This window comes from Amblyomma mixtum, chromosome 3, assembly GCF_055824585.1.
Source record: "Amblyomma mixtum isolate Tamu chromosome 3, ASM5582458v1, whole genome shotgun sequence".
Lineage (NCBI taxonomy): Eukaryota > Metazoa > Arthropoda > Arachnida > Ixodida > Ixodidae > Amblyomma > Amblyomma mixtum.
The window spans coordinates 246,279,737-246,298,898 of NC_143014.1; the positions used below are offsets into that span (position 1 = coordinate 246,279,737).

A 19,162-nucleotide genomic window follows, 5' to 3' on the forward strand; every position below is an offset into this window, starting at 1 on the left:
TTGCTTTGGGACGTTTAAACTAAACTAAACCCTGTTTCAGTATGGTAGAGCTTTCATTAAAAGCTGAGTATTTACCACTTAGTTGTGTACTACACTGGGTCCAAGTTTTCTTATCACCTTTGAAGAGTATCTGTCACCAAAAAACTGTTTCTGCAACTTCTTATGAGTATATTGCATTTGTTGCCTGTTGTGTGGATGCCTTGTGAGTACTAATATTTTTCCCTTGTTATGGACCACTTCATTTCACAACAGCTTTTCAAGAAGCCTCATCCATGCAAGAAGCTGACCAACAGAACGAGTGTGGTGGACCCGGGACCCATAATGCCTGGCTTGAGCTATTGCCATGACAAGTTATTTTTTCACAACCTGGACAACCTCAAGCCATCCCTGCACCCACTAAAAGGTTAGTATCATTGTAGGTGACCCAGTCAAATCTGGGACAACTTTAATTGCACCATTTTTTATACTCATACAAATTCCCATGCCACATTGCACCAAAAGCAATAAAATAATAAAAATAACAGTGCACTGCCCTAAGACAACTTGAAAACTACAGTTGGTGACATGGATTCTGGCAGAAGGGAAGTTTCCATCTTCTTAAAGATATAAACTGGCTCGTTTGACTGACTGTGTGCATTAGAATTCGAGCGAAGGTCTGATGTGTATTGGCATTTTTTTTTGCTTAATCAGCGCTTTCATGAATCAGTACACAATCAGACTTGGTGCCGCCAGGTCACGAGGTCAGGTTTACACTGCCGCAATTTCAGCCTATTATTCGTCTAGTGCATGTGTGAGTGTACTCTACTGCAGAAGCAGTGTTCATAATCGGGAAACATCCTGGAGAGTGCAGGCTAGATTTATTCTGTTCCTTCTTTGTGTGTACAGTACGGTCCATTGTTAAAGGGAACATGCGATTGCGTGCCCTCTGCGCTTCGCAAAGCCGTGCCACCTAGATGCGGCGAGAATAGGCGGCATCAGGCGCATGCGCGGAATGACCAGCCGTCGTGCTTACTGCGCATGCGTCTTGTGCCGACAATTCCCAGAAGTTCTCGGCAGCAGCGTTTCGCGAAGCGCGGAGTCCACGCGATCGCATGTTCTCTTTAACAGTGGACCGTACTGTACATGTTTGTATCCGCCTGGGTTGCTGGGGCACCATAACTAGTGAGCAAAAGATGTCATTCGAATCTTAAAATATTCAGACACTGTTGAACTGGTCTCACTGCATTGATCACACGGCACTGTAAGCTGTCAAGCCACCAGTGCAGGAAGGCTGCTGGCCCATTCATGAATATGTTGGTAGCTTTGCAGCAAGCAGCAGGTGTTATTCACACATTCACAAAATGGGATAGGAATGGCACATACACATACAATGCTAGTAGTCCTTTGCCTCCAAGCCAAAGAACTGCTTGAGATGGCCTGTCACCAGTTTGCACTGCATGTACCAAAAGCCACGTGCTATACATTTACCACTTCATTTTGGCCCATTAGCACCAACAGTGCTGTCACCGTGAGATTTCTGTACTACTCAAGCATGTACCAAGTACTTGCCTATACCACCTTATGGCATGGCGCCTGTTGTCTAGACACACACTTAGGTGAATGGGCACATTTTTTTCCTTTTGGACGTGCCAGTTCGTTCACTTCTGCTTGATGCCCTTTAATTATCAAACAGGAGTTTAATTACCGTATGTATACTGTAAGGACTACACTTGTGTAGGTGCCAGATAGCGTGTCAGACTGTAAGGGACAATAATGTAGTTTTCTCAGAACAAAGCTGCAAAACTGAACTGAAATATGCCGCTTTTAGGAAAAGGCCGCACCCCGCCAAAGTTGTGAAAAAAAGTGCGGTCTTATCCGCATATATATGGCACCAACCAGCGAGGCTGTTTTTCTTTTTTCAGAACTGAAAGGTCCTGTTGGTCAGATAATACAGCATGAAAAGACAGTCTTGGCTGTGGAGCAAAACAAGGGGCTCATCGGACCGCTGTACAACCGATATGTTGCCTGGGGATTTGCGGATTACAGCATTCGCATGGGTCCCTACGAAAGCGAGCGTTGCAACTTTGTGTGGGAAGATGTTCCATCAGGAGAGATTCTGTGCTGTGCCTGTCCAGACAGCAAAATCATCATCACTGCAGGCACAAGTTCGGTAAGCCAGCAGGGTCTACTGAGTCTGTGGAAATTGCTGTGTTCTTAAGAACCCATGTAGCTTCATTGTGCCTACTCAGTGTCAGTCATTCCTTCAGATAAACTTGTTGTACTTTGTTGGTTTCAGCCATATAAAGGACATGTAGGTTTTTAATAGTTCTGGTTGCCAGTTCATGCCCATGCTACATGAGAAAGTATGGTTACAGTTTAAGTGAATTACAGTTCAGCTTTCTAACTGTCTTTGAATTAAAAGTCAGTAAGCCATGTCTGCATGGCACTTTTAATAGAAACCAGTTCAATTTCTCAATCTCGTGATCTAACTTGTATGAAAATGTGCCTGATTTCATTGTTTTGATTTCTAAACTGTTGTATTATACCTAATTTTGCTAAGTTGAAATTTCTGCATGAGTTTTGTTCTTGTATGCTATAAATGGAAACCATGCTGGGCCAGGACAGCCCAGGAAAGACTTGTGTAGCTTGGGCACTTTGTTGCAGATCCTCTGATGCCACTTTATGGGTTCAGATATTTGTACACATTTTTTTCATGAAGGTTCTAAGTTAGTGTTTACTTTAAGCAGTAGATGACAAGTAGCAGTGAGAAATATACACAATACAGTGAGAAAAAGTACACTAGCAGTGCCCATCTACGATTGAAGTCAACTGCCAGTGACTTAATGAACATAACATAGCGTCATGTTGTTGTTACGTGATCTTGTAGTTGTTTTATATCACAGCGTTCCCAAAAATCTTGTAAGCAACATCTAGGTTGTGACAGCTACTTCATTTCTAAGCTCCCATTATATCATTACTGCCATTTCACATTAGTGTGGATTATTCAATCATGTCTGACTGACAAGTAAATGTCTAATTTACTATAATGCACACTTTGTTGGTAGAGGTAGATCATTTCTTGCTCTCGCTGGGCTGTGACAAGGGCAGTACTTAACTCTCTCCTTACTGTGCCCGTTGAGCATCGTTCGTTAGCCCGCTAACGGTGATTTCACGCTCCATTTTCGGAACCTTTTGCATTGTTTATGACCATGCTGCGCATCTAGCTTGTAGTCAAATAGCCAGAGTTTCGTTTCCGATGTTTTCTTTTTTTCCGTGAGACGGCATTTTTTTTTTTTTTATGCATTGCAAAGACACGGTACCATGCTCATTGCCCGCTAACGACGACTTTGCCGCTCGACTTCAGTCTTCCACACTGCTTAAGGGCACGCTGCATCATCTAGCTTGTAATTAGACAAATAAAATTTCGTTTTCAGTGTAGTTTTTTTTCTTGCAAGGTGGCATTTTTTGAACGCACTTTGAAGACACAGTAGCATCAAAGTTGCTTGGCAGCCTCTTCATGTGCAATGCGCACTCTGAAACGTTGCAAATTTAGGGACCTCACTTTGTCTGTGATTGATTTTATTGATGACCCAACGAGCAGCGAGTCTGAAGATACTGCCTTTTTGGTGGAATTCAGTTCTGACATGAGCAATGACGCAAACCAGCCTGGGACACAGGCAACCGCACTCCGGTGCCCAACTGTAGGGTTTCCAGTTGTTATTTTGTAGCAAGAATACTATTGAACATAGAAGATTGATGTTTTCATACATAGTGGCCAATAGAATACCTAAACATTTTGCAAAATTCAGAAATTTCTCAACTTTTTCTTTTTTTTTTTTTGATACAAGTGTGTCTAAACAAGTTTTGTTCAGTTTTTGCCTAAAGTCTTATTTTTGGCAATTAAAATTATTGATTTCAGCGCGGAATTCGTTGTTCAATTTTTTTATGCCTAAAAAGCCTATTTATTTAGCTTTGTTTTCGCGTGTTGTATTAAATTTTAAATGCAATAGTTTTTGCGGGGAAAAAAAAAAGCTACTAAAACCTAACAAAAATGCTCATTTTTCTCTACAGTAAGGAAAGAGTTAATTAGTTTTTTTCTGTTTTTCTCTTCTTGACTCAGGATGGCAGGTTTGGAATATGGCAACAAAGCATGTCTCATGCTTCCGACCCCACTGCCTGTTCTCAACTTTAGTGCTACTTTTCAGGTGGTGACTGTGTGGCAGTTTGACAAGAAGAAGCTGACATTGAAGCAGAACTTGCATGGCCACACAGAGGCAGTGACATGCCTGGCAGCGTCACGTCCATACAACCTCATTGTGAGTGGCTCTCGGGACTACTCCTGCATCCTGTGGGACCTGAGCCGACTCGTCTTTGTGCGCCAGCTGCGAGGACACACTGCCCCAATAGCTGCTGTTGCTATCAACGACCTCACGGTGAGACTCAGTTCTCTCCATTCCAAGGTCATCAGACAATTGATGGTGCTAGAAGTCGCCAAGACAAATGCTGTTGGTTGTGTATTCACTATTGCATAGCACTATATGATGTGGACTAGCTTTTGTAGTACTGTGCCAGAATAACAATGTACTAGTAAAATTTCGCTGATACCACTCTCATGGGACTGGAAAAAATATTCGTATCACCTGAAATTCGTAAATGAACAAAATTTGTAGGCTGAACCACAAGAAATGTGTTTGCGACAATTATTTACGGCTGACACTATTCATTCATGGCCTCGCGCCACTGCTCAGTATACTCACGGTACGTACTGCACAACTGGCGATTGCAGTGTCAGCAGTGTGTGGGTTGCACTGCTCGCATTTGTAGTCATGGCTTCCGCATTTCTGGCATGTTCCTAGTGCATCCTGCATCATGGGAGCCACTGTGCTGCATTTTCTGCTGATTTGACACATTTTTATTCTATATTGTTCGATGGCAGAGAAACCTTGTTGGATTGAAAACCTGACAACCGCTCTCATGACACCTGGCAGGGGGCCCACAGCTGCCACCTGCCAACCGTCCTCCCCCTTACCCTCTCCACTTGTAAGGGAGAGGAGGGAGATACTGGACTAAGAATGACTCAGCTCATATGAAAATGAATAAGACTGACATGATCAGAACCGAATAGAATCATGTTTGGTATAGAATCAGGAGTGGAATAGAATTTGAATATAATTAGAGTTGGAATTGATTGGTGAGTGAAAAACGCTGTCACATTTCCTCGGCATCAATCCATTTGATCACCCCTAAGTTTTTAGAGCATTTTGCTGTGCCATTTTCTAGTTTCCTCGCATTTGCTGGGGGGTGCTGCGACAAAGTTAGTCATATGTAGGCATTGTCCGATTCTAGGGGCTTCAAGTAGTAAATGAATGTAGTAACATTATTTTAATTATATGGCACTATCTCTGTGTGAGCCTTTCACAAGAAGTTGTGCAGTTGATGTTTATGCAGTGATATCCATGGGGCGCGTGAGTAATGAACACCAAAGTTTAAGTGAAGGGCTCCTCAAGAAGCAGTCTTTGCCAGGTAATGTTCTGCACGCATGGAAAATGGCAGGCATTGCTTTGCATGATCCACGCATTTTTCATCGAAATGCTTCAAAGTAAAAGCATCATTTCTTGTTTCACTTGAATTTTTACATTTGTTTTGTAAGAACACTGAAAACTCGTGGTATCTTCTTCACCAAAAGTAATCAGGAATGGAGTTTTCTTCTCAGCTATATAGCGAAGCCCCTAAGGCATCCTTTAAGACCAAAAGGTCTCTAAAGGTGAGGACAAGGATTCTCCTTACTTTGCACAGATTTGGAGCTCAGGGGATGTCATAAATGCTCTGCTACACGGCTATGAAACAAACTATGTTACCTGGTTACTTTTGCAAAGGCAATGCGTTGCCTGTACTGATGCTTGTCATTAATTTATGTGACCATGTGACCAATGTGACCATGTTGACATTGGCCAGCTCTTTATTTTCATGCAAACCAGTGGTTCATGGAGAGAATAGCTGACACTACCTCCTCACACACCATATTACTGCACGAATAACCTGCCCCAGCATATAACCTGCACCCCTAATTCCGACGTCCATGACAGAAAAAAATATATCCCCTCGTATAACCCATACACTTTCCTTAAGGAAGTATGAATAAGTATTTTTATAACTGGGCAGGCAGTGATCATTTTGTTGTTGAATGAAGTTTATTTCAAGAAACTTGCTAAGGTGCTGATTTCGCCTAAAGAAATTAATGTTATCCCTGCAGTCTTGAGAGGTTTCGTCACCGCTGTCAAAGCGGTCATTTTATGGCCCATTTAGGCTGTTGCTTATTGTGCAGATACTGATCCTTTTTGCTTTTGCGCACCATATCAGCTGCCACTTCCTTCCACATATCAATGATCCATTGGCAAAACACTACGATGTCTGGCCTTCGTACACACGTCCAGTCGGTGCAAAGTCGCAAAGTTCAGCAGCTATCAATTTAGCATACAGCCCTTTGTTGGCCACTCGTCAGCATGACATGCGTCAATGACAATTGGGATTGTTTGGGACTTATGCTGTATGGGATGCGGAGTGTTGCTGAGAATCCCCCCCCCCCTGTCCTCTCCTCTCAAAATCCACATAAAACCCACACTCCTACATGTTAGTCACATTTTTTTCTATTTTTGGTGCAAGTTATATGCGAGAAAATAGCCTACCGTATTTTCCGGTGTATAAGACGCGGCTTTTTTTCAAAAATCTTGCTGGTGCGTCCTATACAAGGGTGTGTCTTATATGCGAATTTTTCGTTTTTTTTTTTTCGAGTTCAGAAGTTACTCAGGTTCACGTGCAAGCTTTTTTCACCAAAATATATCACTACCAATGATGCAGTTGTAACACGGTTAATACTTCCATACCGGGACCGCGGTGTGGAACTTTTTTAGGTGAACTTTATCATGAAACGGCGGGGATGACGACTTCTGGGTTCATAAACATGCAGCCGTTTCGGAGGCCCCAAGCAAAAGAAATATGAAATGCCAAAAGGTGGCGACAGTCGTGCTTCTCGCCATTGTCAAGACAAGCCAAGACAAGCCGGCATTTTTTTTATTCACCCTTTGCAACTTTGTTTGCTCCGCGTATACGTAGTACGTACATAGTGCGAAGGGAATGTTTCAGCCGCGTGTCCTCCAGAAATGGGCGAACTTTTTGATAGCGCATCAGAAGATTATGACTTCGAAGGTTTTAAGTAAAAATGTAATGTTGTTATGGACATAAGGAGAGTTCTTTCGTTTTTTTTTTTCTTTTTTTGCAAGAACGTGGGCGGGTATGGCGGGAGTGTTGCCTTTTTCGATTACTTCGCGTTGTTTAATAACCTCTCACAGGTACGGTGCATCTTGGCGATGGTCGCACAAGCATGTTTAATTAATCCTTACTAGCCTAACAGGGTAAATTGGGGTGCATCTTATACATCAGTGCGTCTTATATACCAACTTTTCCAATTACAGCCTGCATATATGGTGGGTGCATCTTACACAAGGGTGCGTCTTATACACCGGAAAATACGGTACTATTTTCATGTGAATGGCCTCAAAGAACTTTTAAGACAAACCGCTCATAAAGGAAAGCTGACATGCTTTAGTGGTGCTTATCACATTTAGAGTGACATATTATTGTCAGTGAAGTTCAAATCAGTTATATGTTATGTGTAAGCGGTTTTCGGTTTTTATTTTGGTTGGACTGAAGTCATGAAACCACAACTCTCCAACTTTACTTTTTACGTGTGTGTGTGTGTGTGTGTGTGTGTGTGTGTGTGTGTGTGTGTGTGTGTGTGTGTGTGTGTGTGTGTGTGCGCGCGCGTGCGTGCGTGTGTGCGTGCGTGCGTGTGTGTGCGCGCGCGCGCGCGCACGCACACATGTGCATGTGTGGGTTTTAATTTCTATCTGTGTTGTCGTTTTCAGGGGGACTTGGCAACATGTGCTGGCACTCATATTACTCTGTGGACCATCAATGGCCAAGAGGTGGCCAGCGTGAACACTGCCACTGGCCGTAGCGACCGTCTGCAGCAAATACTTTGTGTCTGCTTTTCACAGCTGAATGAGTGGGACAACCAAAATGTCATCATGACAGGCTCCAGTGATGGTGTTGTCAGGGTATGTCTTTGTGTGTTGGTAATTTTCTTTTTGATACAGAGGGTTTGTCATAAATGCATCGACTTAAAAGTTGTGTACAAATTCTGCTCACAATCAAGCGGTCAATCGTTATCATTGAATTCCTAAAAAAAAATGTGAAATAGTTGACTATCAAGCCAGCAACTTGATAACTTGAGCATATTTATGCCAGTAGCATTAAACATAGAGGCAAAAGTTTGTGAGAACAGTGTTGAAAAAATAAACGAATCAGTTTGTTTCAAGCTACAGCTATCACTCATTTGAAGAAATGCTATCCCATCTATTTCAGTAACTGAATGTGTCCTTTCCTGCCAAACACTGCTCTAGATAACTGAAGCAGCAGGTAATAATACCCCTCTTACATGGACACATTCAACAGGAGTTGACTTGAGCAATATTTAGGCGAATTACATGGAAACATCAACTGCTGTTAAGCTTTCAACAATAGTTCAATTCACCTTAGGTTGTCAGTTCCAATTGAATGGGCCAGTTGACAACTGACAAGGCGACTGTCAGCAATCTTGCTGCATCAGCCTAGTTACCAACATTTCCTGCTGCCATGTATTCACATATTGTGCCTTGTATTTCTGTCATGGCTGGTATAGATGCAAATATGTTACTTCCATTTAACAAATGCACATTAATGTGCAGAGCTGTCAAAACAGCATCAGGAAAACTACAACCAAGCGCTGAAGCCAAATACGCCTGCACAAATGCATGGCCAAAGCAGTGGCCTTGTGGTAGAGCATCCGCTTTGCATTTGGGAGGTGCTGGGTTCGATCCCCAGTGCCGCCGGGTACCCACCGGTTTTTTAGTGGGTACTAGATTTCCCCCTGCCTGGTACTTGGCTTTTCTGGTGTGAAATGCTTGGGAAAAGGGTCCTGGACCAAACCAGTGCGTTGACGGGGCAGTGATTCGTTCCACCGTCAAACAATTTATATCCGCCTCGTGCGGTACAGCCCACTTGTGGCCCTTTTTTTCCGAAGAAGTGGCTGTTCCAGGCTCACACAGTGGTGGGATTTGAAGGCTCAGGCTCCTGTCCCAAGCCATCCAACCCTGAGAAGCTGAGCACTAGGCTGGGGGAGGGCTTGTGCCCATTTGAGGAAGCCGGTGGGTGCCCAGCAGGCAGTGGGAGTTGAACCCACAACCTCCCGAAGCAGAGGCAGATGCTCTACCCTAAGGCCACGGCTACAGCACAGCACTCTTGTTGCAGCTTAGTCATTTGCAGAGCAGTGAGCTCAAGGAAGCCTGAATGGGCTGCCGTATTGTTGTGCGATCTACATTGTGGTAATCCCCACGCTCCCCTATTTGCATGAAAGTGGCTTTGGTGTCTGTTAAAATGAGAAACCAGGGGGCAGCTTTCACTCTAAGGTGTTTCTGCATTTGCTGTTGCAGTTCTTTGATTTCTTCGCAGCTGTTGGTGTTCTCTGCCCCTGCGACCTAAATACCTTTATATTTAAAGCATCCCATATGTACTCATATAAGGGCCACCCCTGTGTAAGGGCCCCGAACTCATCAGCTGTGGTTCACAGTTGTTGCGATAGTTCGTCTTAACCCAGGAACACATGAAGCAATTCTTGTTAAGTGGATTTTTTTGTATTGAATCCTATAGGAAACCAACCAACTGGTCTCACAGTAATTCATCTTAACTGAGAATTCATCTTAACTGATTTCATCTTAACAGGAGTCTACTGTAATTCACATTATTACTGCAGATGCACTCTTTGGTGACCATGACAACATATAACATGCTCTCTTAGCTCTTAGCAGTTTTTTTCGGCCACTACTGCTATCATGTTAAGTTTTTGTGCTTGACAAGAGCAACATGAGCGTGCTATGACCGCATGACTTCTTGCATATTGAAGATTGTTCCAAGGGAAAAGCTACAGTGGCAAAGTGATGATGGTACGAATTCGTGGGTCATGTTTGGCATGGGAAAAATATAAAACGCTAAAAACCACATTAGCAACTATTCAGCATTAATAGTGACTGATGGCAGCTTGTTGTGGAGAATGTCATTTTGGAGAAGTGGGTCACCTTGATCACTGAATGAGCCAGGCCTGTAACTCTGCTGGAATGAGATGGTGGAGGGTGCTGAAATTGTTAGCATGTCACCAGCTTCAGTTCTGTGTCCAAGGTAGTTTGGCGTGCTGTTATTTTTGTCCCAAAAAACATTAACTGTTTAGGACTTGGCTACATACTTTATGTTACAGTAATTCAGTCACCATATTATGTAGGTGCTTGTTCATGACATCTTGGGAAGTTGTATGTGAACCAAATTTTGCTGCATTTTGGACTTCTTAAAGTGTACACTGAAATGTTCTTTGTTACTTCGATGGATGTTTAGTACTCCCTGAGGTTTCTAGAATAAGAGAACAATATTGCAGTTCAAGTTGTCAGTAGCGTTTAAGGGTTTCTGTATTACATCTGTTTTAGCCAGGCCTTCACATCTTGTATTCGTTTCCTTTCCCTTGCCTTTAGTTGCATTGTTTATGTGTTCTGCTCTGAAGAAGGGTCCTGGTATTTGCCATTAAAAAGTGACAAAAACCTTCACATTAAGAACAATGTTTTCAAAATCTTCAGAGCCTAATACACCTATGCCCACTTTACAGATGTGGTCTGCGGACTATGTGCAAATTCCTATAGAGGGCAAGAAGCCAAACCCCAGCAGCACTGCCGTCACACCGGCAGTTGTTGAGGAGCCCTGCATAGTTACGACCCCTGAAAAGTCTTCCTCACCACCACCCACGCAGCCAGCCCCACAGCAGGAAACAATGGCTGAAAGGATAGTTCGCAAGCTCAGTGCAGTTGACACGGATGATGTGGACAGCTTTCGAACGCAGCACACCTCAGCGTCTGTGCTTATCAAGTGTGGCTCGGACAGCTCACTGTCAGAGGATGATGGTAAGTTTCAGATGCATTGGTTTACAGTGCCTTTTGTTGGAGGCTCCCTTTTGTCTGCAGATGCATTCATTCTCGCCCATCATGATCATGATCAACAATAGTTTGCCACCTGTTCTGGAAGTTCCTGGGCCAACAAGCCCATGGCCAAAGTGCAGTCATATGCATATTGGTGAAATGGCTGCTTTAATTTTCTTTTGTACAGCCTTGTGAGCATTTGCAGAATTTCACCTCACGGTCTCATTAAAGCTTGTTCCATGCAGGCACTATTGAGCCTGATTGAGTTGACCAAGATCAAACTCAGTGCAGATCTAGTGGTGCTATGTGCCCAGTTTTAATCACGATCAAGCCCAATCCTGCTTGGCACCAAGCCAGTTTCTGATCCCCTTCGAGTTCAATATAGTATCTGGGATCGACTGTTTCTATGAGATGAGCAAACACTGTCCAAGATTCAAGGAGCAGCGGACTGACTGGAAAAAGTTTAAAGAACTCTCAGCACTTCTTTCTACTTCCATCAGCCACCCAAACTCAATAATTAAAGACAGCAGTGGTAGGACGAGAAGTATAAAGCTGCAGCTGCTGCGAATCTGCTCAGTGGTTATGGTGCCACTGACCCGAAAGACGTGGGTTCGATCCCAGCCATGGTGGTCTCATTTCGATGGAGTTGAAACGCTAGAGGCCTGTGCACTGTGCGATGCCACTGCATGTTAAAGAACCCCAGGTGGTCAAAATTATTCTGAGGCTGCCACTACGGCATCCCTCATAGCCTGAGTCGCTTTGGAACGTTAAACCCTATAAACCAGTAAACCTGTAAAGCTGCACACTTGGAATATAAAAAGGCTAGTCACTGTTTCAAAGGTATCCAATAAATTAAAACTTTGTAAATTTTAAACGGTCAAAGTGTGTCCAGCATGTGTATAGGAGGGAAAGTTGGGCAACGTTTATCTCGTCAATAAATTCATGCACTGGTTCCCACAAAGTTTCTGACTGATTACAAACACCCAGAGATAAAGTGCCAGTGCTCTCACTCTGGTCAGCATCAACAGAGAAACTCTCCAGCATCAAGCAGATTGATTCTCTTGGACAAGATTTTGCGTACAGTTATACTAGTTGCAATCATTACACAGAATTAACATTCAGTACAATTAAATATGTTCATGAAGATGCTCTTGAAACGATTCTATACTCTTATAGGAAAGTATGGATTGAAAGCAGTTTTTGTAAAGCCTTGAAGGTGGCAGTCATCATATAGTTAATTATTAAAACAGGAGGAGAATTGGGTATTTCCAGCAACGAGCTGGAAGCCAGCTGGCTGTAGTAGGCTGTAGGCTGGTTGGCCTTCAAAGCTGTCTTTTAGTGGTTTTTAAAAAATGATAAATTGCAGTCTCACTACTATCTAGAATCCAGTGGCACCCTCAATCGGTGCCAGGCAGGGTTGCAACCAGGAGCTGGCCAAGTCGTGGCATTTGTGTCGTCGTGTCAGGAATGCTTTTGTACACAGGCAGCACTCTCTTTCCATCTTCTTCAGTATGAAGAAGGCTTACTATACTGCATGGCAGTACGTATGCCCAAAGACCTCTGATCATTTGGCGTGTGTGGAGACACGGTCAACACCATAGAAAACTTTTTGTGTGAATGCACATTTCAAGTTTATGTAGGAACTGTGCTGCCCAAAACTTTTGTGCAAGAGAACGGTGTGCCACAGGGAGGCTACTTAAGCTGGACACTTTTCACTATTAAAGATGATTTCTGCGGTAAGTGTGTTGCTACACTTTATTTCACATTCGATGTACGAGGGATGATTTAGAGGTAAGTTTCATCATTTATTTTTACACGAAAGCTTTACTGCCAAAAAAGTACACCATAGCATCGTGAACTATACATCTTGCAATTTTTTTCGACATAGTCGCCAGCGACATTGAGACATTTGTCGTAGCATGCAATCAGTTTGAAGAAACCACTCCGGTATAACTCGGTGCCCTTCGACGCACGGAATTGTCGCACAGCCTGCTCCACCTCAGCAGTGTTTTGGAAGTGACGTTCCGAGAGTGAGGCTTTCAATGCAGGGAACACGTGAAAGTCCGGTGGGGCAAGATCAGGGCTGTAGGCCGGGTGATCCAATCTCTCCCATCCGAAGCGCAGAATCTGATCTTGTGGGAGCCTTGCTGTGTGTGGTTTTGCATTGTCATCCAAGAGCACATTACCTTCACTCAATAGCCGTGGTCTCTTTCCTGAGTTTGGTGAGTGTGTTGCAGTAGTATGCCGCGTTAATGCTCCCTTCATGGTGGAAATCAAGGAGAATCACACCTTTCTTGTCCCAGAACACTGCAGCCACAACCAGTGAGATTGAATTTTTTTCTCACTGGTGAACGGGGATGCTTCCACATATTGAGGCAGCCTTGGTTTCTGGGGTAAAGTGGTGCAGCCATGTCTCATCGCCTGTGATGATCCTGAACAGGAACTCATTTCTCTCTCACGCATACTGCATCTAGTGATAGAGGCTGGTTTCCATTCTTGCACTCTTGTGATTTGGGGCCAGATTTCTCGGCATCCATCTTGCAGACACTTTTCGGTAACCCAACACATCATGGAGCATGTGATTGGCCTGAGCACGACCAATGCGCAGTGTGGACACCACTTCTGACACTGTTATGCACCTGTCTGCTGATACCATGTCCTGTACTCTAGCAATGTTGTTTTCATTTGGGGATGTGGAGAGATGCCCACTTCGACCTTCATCCTTCACACACTGCCTTCCTTCACTGAACACGCAACACCAGCGACCAACTATTTGACGAGACATGATCTCTTCACCATACACGATCTGTATGCGTTCATGGATGATGGACACACTAGTCCCACGTGCCCGTTCATACCGGATAACAGTGCACACTTCTGTTGGCGGCCAGGTTGTCAGCACATGTCTGTCTGCCATCGTGATTTGTACTCGAATAACTTCGGGCACGCCGAACTGCTGCTACTGTCTCTTCTTTGGAGGAGAAATTCGAGGCCCGTGTACTGTGCGATGTCAGTGCACGTTAAAGAACCCCAGGTGGTCGAAATTTCCGGAGCCCTCCACTACGGCGTCTCTCATAGCCTCAGTCACTTTGGGACGTTAAACCCCATAAACCAAACCAAACCATCTTCTTTGGCGCTCTGCGCACTCATCATTCCTCCTCTGCTGACGCTCCTTCTGTCGTTAAACCAGCAATGGGCGCTGATTCTTATGGCATTTGTTTGTTTCACCTGGTGTACCATCTTCTCTTTCAAAAAAAGAAATTACGGAACTTTTTTTCAGAGCGTCCCTCGTATATCAGTGACATCCACATTAGTTCCAAGTCTTGCGGTATATCCACTGTTGGTGGAGGCTTCTGGAGGGTGGACGTGTGTGGAGGATCGTAGGTGGGGGATGCATTTTTACCAGTGAGTGCACTTTCTGGCTGCCATGAAAGGGTGCTCCAGAGGAGGCACCTTCCGGGCTCGTAGGCTGCCCGGATGGTGCAGGCTTCCAGACACACAGACCACAGCTTTTTTGCCGTAAGATGACTACACTGTTAATGCGGTGAGAAATTACAGCAGTGCCACTCAGAGTGATACCATATTTACATGAATGTAATGCGAGTTTTTTTGCTTAGCTCATCGGTTTAAGAACGCACCAAGTTATGAATGTAATGCAATTTTTTTTTCTCGCTGCTCCTCAAGATAGTTATAGCGAGCTTCACCTACGAGAAGCCAACTTTTTAAAGGCCTTGGGGACGCGCGGCACGCACTGGCAAAAAAAAAGGAGGGGGGGGGGGGGGGGGCTGTAAAAGTGAAAAGGAGGCTAACTAATGTGCACTGACATCGCACAGTACACGGGCTTCTAGAATTTCGCCTCCATAGAAATTTGGCTGCCATGGCCGGGATCGAACCCAGGTGAAAATTTTAGGACAGCAGCCGAGCACCATAAGGCACTGAAGAGTTGAGTGGAGTAGGGGAAGGAAGAAGGGTGAATGAGCACAGGACTGGGCAGCATGAAATGATGCAACGGTGGCCACTGCTGCATGGGAGAGTGTGTGAGTTAAAGGGAAGCTGAAATGGTTTTTTGGCAATTTGAAATGATGCAAGGATTCAAACGTATGAGTGTCTAGGTGAATCATGCAAAGTAGTTTTGCGCTAGCATTTAAAATGGTGACATAACCGCTGATTAAAACAGCGACACTGTTTAGGCTTCTCCTCACTCGCAAGAGAAGTGCGGCGAAACTAGTGGTGACATCATTTTTGCCGAAATTTTAGGTTTCCACTGCCTTCACCCACATGCTGCTGTGCATCATCTGACGCTGCCAAACAATGCTTCGTGGGTCGGTTTTATCTTCAGTGGGGTTGGTTTTTCCTTTGAGCAATCGTTTCTTCACTGTAAACTTAGCGCCGCCATGTATGCTGTCATCATTGCAGCCCTTGCCCGGAGGTGCGGACTATGGACAAGCCTGAACACTTACGCAGCTTCATTCGGCAATCACGTCACCATCTGAAATACTAGCACGAAAAGACTTTACTTTCTTTACCTGCTAATTTCACATGTTCAGCCCCTTTAAGCCCACTGAATTGTAAAACCTCTTCAGTTATCCTTTAACCTGTTAGAGGCTTTGCTGTGCATATTGTCACACATATTTCAGAAGTATTGCTTGTCAAATGATATTGACGTATTCATTGCTTCCGAATTTTTGCATGCCATCTGCGCTTTTTCCAAGCCCTTGGCTTAGAGTTGCTTGAACAGGCTGAGATCATGTTATATGTTTTTTTTTCATGAGGTTTCAAGCTGTGTTTATCCTGAGATGTTGGCGTTCACGTTTTACCTATAAACGCAAGGCTAAGCTATTGGACAGCCACCATGCAGGGGATTTAAATAGATCCTGCCAAGCATTCTGTTTCTCCAGCCACTGCGAAGGTTTCATACTGGCGATGCAGTCCTTGTACAACTTGTGCATATCAGCTGATGCTGTGAAAGAAGCTTGTGCACTGCTTTCTTGCAGACTCTGTCAAGAGCTACGGTCGAGGGGCTACCTCCCCACTCTCTGGTAGCAGTGGTGAGAGTGGCTGGAGGCGATCTTCTCAGGACCGCCGACCTTCCCTGCTCCAGCATTCCAAGACTGTTGTGGGCCTTCTGAACACTCAGCAGCAGTCAAAGGCAGCTGCTGAAGCTGAGGCACAGGTAATGCTTCATTTGGGCACAGTGGGAGGGAATTGGGATAGTACCTATATAGGTACATATATGATGGCATTACAGCATCTCTACTCACTCCTTTCGTGGCACTTCTATGCATGATGCAGTTTTAAAAGTGAATTCATTGGTTCCTTTTTTTGCCATTTATTTGTCATTTATTTGTGAAAGATTAGGAAACAAAACGTCAGTTATGTACACCATGCTTTACTTCGAAGACTGTTTAATTTTGCTCTTTACTAACATTTATTTGTATGTCTTTCTGTATTTACACTGAGCTGTACTTAAGTGTCAGGGCCATGAAATAAAGCCCCCAAGGTTTTGTGATGCAGACTTCACGTAAAGCCTTGCGCCATGAATTATGCAGATAACAAAGTCAACACTGACCATTCCCGAGGATACAAGGAGCACTGGTGGAAGCACAGCTGAGGATGCCAAAGGGGCTGCTCTTCGTATCAGCAAGTCGGAGAACTCGCTGACTGACACCTTTGTTATGATAAATGAGGCTGATGCACTTGACGTAAACAAAAGCATTGATGTCCGCAAGCTTAGACGCAGAAGGAACATATTGAGAGAAGGTGAGTTTTGTCAGCTGGTCAAAGCTGCATGAAGCTTGATTGAGATTAGCGCTGAAGCGTGCATTTTTTTTTAACACGTGTATTAACTGAGTATATTTGCCAAACATTGTGAATGTTCTAGGCTGACTCTTGAACGAATACTCCTGTCAAGCGCGCAAGTTAAGTGCACTTACAGGGAGTGCACTTTGGCACCTCGAGTGACACTTTAGGCTATACGGTTCTAAATGGAAAAGCAGAGTGCACTCTTCAGCAAGTGACACTCCACGTAAGTGCACTTAACTTGTGCGCTTGACAGGTGTATAAGCTAGTGTAGGGGAGGGGATCTTAAACTGGGTTCCACAGAACCCAGGGGTTCCTAGGACTGCTTTAGTGGGTTCCACAGACACAGTACCTGGTTTTTTAAAACTCATTTCAGAGCGTTAGCTCTTGTCAGTTCGTTCCTCAGTTTCATGCTGTCAGTGTCAGTGCTGTCCACTGCACAGACCTTGGCAGTGCAACAAGACACTGGGCGCCAGTAACAGTGCCAAGTGTTTATGTTTTAACGGGAGCGGTGGTGGTGGTGGCTCACCCAGAGAAATTGGCAGCGTGCCTGGACACTACTGCGCCAAGGCACATACGTTTATAACACCAGCGAGGTGGCTGGTGTGGAAAGGACATGGCACACAAGGCGACCTGTGTTACGTGCACTCATGTGCATGGCAATTGGAAGCGTGGGCCACACCACCATGTTAGCTAGACCAAGCCAAGACAAAAAAGAAAGCATGCGCGTCTCATCGGCCGTTTTTCCGGGCGATTTGACGGTGTCTGCGGAGCAGGGGCAATGAAGTTTTGTTGTGGGCTAGTCCATTCACACTGCAAAGCCAGTATCTGTTGAAATTAGGAAAAAAACAATGACAACGCCGCACTGATGCCGGAACGGGAAGCAGTAGATATCCAAAGAAAGCCGGGCAAGATGTCACACGATCCTGTACGCAGCCCAGCCAGTCGAGTGCGCGAATGCGGGGAAACGTTGTGACTATAGTTTTCGAAGTTTTGTCTTGGGGTTGGAGGACTGAGCATAAGCGAGAAATGGGCATGGAATAAAAAACTGATTGCTGAAAGCTAGGAAAAAAAGTACTTACATAAGTGAACGCAACAGCAAAGAAAAGCACATATGGTCCATTCATAAGCAGCACCGACTGATTGTGAGGACTGATTGTGACGAAGGGGTTGGGGGTTGGTTCTTTGGCACATGTTGAAGGCTGTTGAGGTTCCTTAGGGCCAAAAAGTGTGAGAACCTTGAGCTAGTGCCACCATCAAAAGTCACATTACACTAATGTCATTTTTTTGGATGTCACTTTTGAGCTCATTACATTCATGCGCAAGATGGTGGTAGGTATAGGAGCACAAACATCAGTAGTGCTATGATGGCTGCAGCAAAGTGCCAGTAGTCTGGAGGAGCTGGCGAGATAGTGCTAATCCTTCAAAGAGGTGCTCTTACTGTCTGTACAGTAGCTGACTAAGTGCAGTAAATGGTGCATGTGAAATTAAAGGCTGTTATGAATGCATGTGGGCAACAAATGATGGGTTAGAAACATGACGGGTGCTTTATGCTGTCATGTCTGGCTCTCAGTCACACCCTCTAGCCATCTGCCGAGTCACATGACTGAGTTATTACTGGGCTATGATTCCACTCGGAAGACCTTGATTTGATTGCTCACAATGTCTTTCAGGGTTTTTTGTTTTTCTTTGTTTTGGTTTCTTGACTAAACAGTGACAAAGGCTAATTCCTGATGTGATGCATTAGGCATGTATAATAGGTGCCTGGAAGTCTTTAGCCAGTAGCTGTAGACACAGCAGAGCAGCTTTAATGAATGTCAAGCAATACAGCCATAACAGCAATCACAGTGTGGCACTTTTGCCTGTTATCTGCCTGGATTGCTTTTAGTTCAAATTATTCAAATCACTGGAGTTTTCCCTGGAATTACACACCTCTAGCCACTAATCACTGCCTTAGTGCATACCCGGGCTGTAACTTACTGATGCAAGATGTAGAAGGGGTACCTGACGGGCATTGGGTATTTAAGGTGAAAGTGAAGGAACTAAGAAGTGCTGTGTTTTTCTGTTAATAACAGTGAAGCATATTTCATTTCCTTCACAGTAGACTGAATGGCAGTGTGGTGGCACTGTAAAACCTTACTAAATGCCTGAAGCAGTTGAGGGCAGAAATGAAGGTGCCTGGAATTGCCATTTGGCAGACTAAATTCACATTTTGTCGTGCCACCACAGTAAGAATTCTGCCAGTTTAGTCCTAAGTGGTGCTTGTTTACTTTTACTTTTATGGTGCATCATGTCTTCGTACTAACTGTGCTCTCCTGTTCTAAAGGTGC

The 19,162-nt window shown here is 44.3% G+C and overlaps 1 protein-coding gene across 1 annotated transcript in view; it reads left to right on the forward strand.

The window, feature by feature from the left end:
- Nucleotides 1–19,162, forward strand: part of bchs (WD repeat and FYVE domain containing 3 bchs) — a 138,903-nt gene that overhangs the window by 107,542 nt on the left and 12,199 nt on the right. Inside the window, exons 60-66 of the mRNA XM_089583227.1 lie at nucleotides 253–403; nucleotides 1,902–2,149; nucleotides 4,185–4,412; nucleotides 7,905–8,096; nucleotides 10,727–11,018; nucleotides 16,028–16,206; nucleotides 16,583–16,793. Coding sequence (XP_089439353.1) covers nucleotides 253–403; nucleotides 1,902–2,149; nucleotides 4,185–4,412; nucleotides 7,905–8,096; nucleotides 10,727–11,018; nucleotides 16,028–16,206; nucleotides 16,583–16,793 — 1,501 coding nt within the window. The remainder of the gene's footprint in view (nucleotides 1–252; nucleotides 404–1,901; nucleotides 2,150–4,184; nucleotides 4,413–7,904; nucleotides 8,097–10,726; nucleotides 11,019–16,027; nucleotides 16,207–16,582; nucleotides 16,794–19,162) is intronic.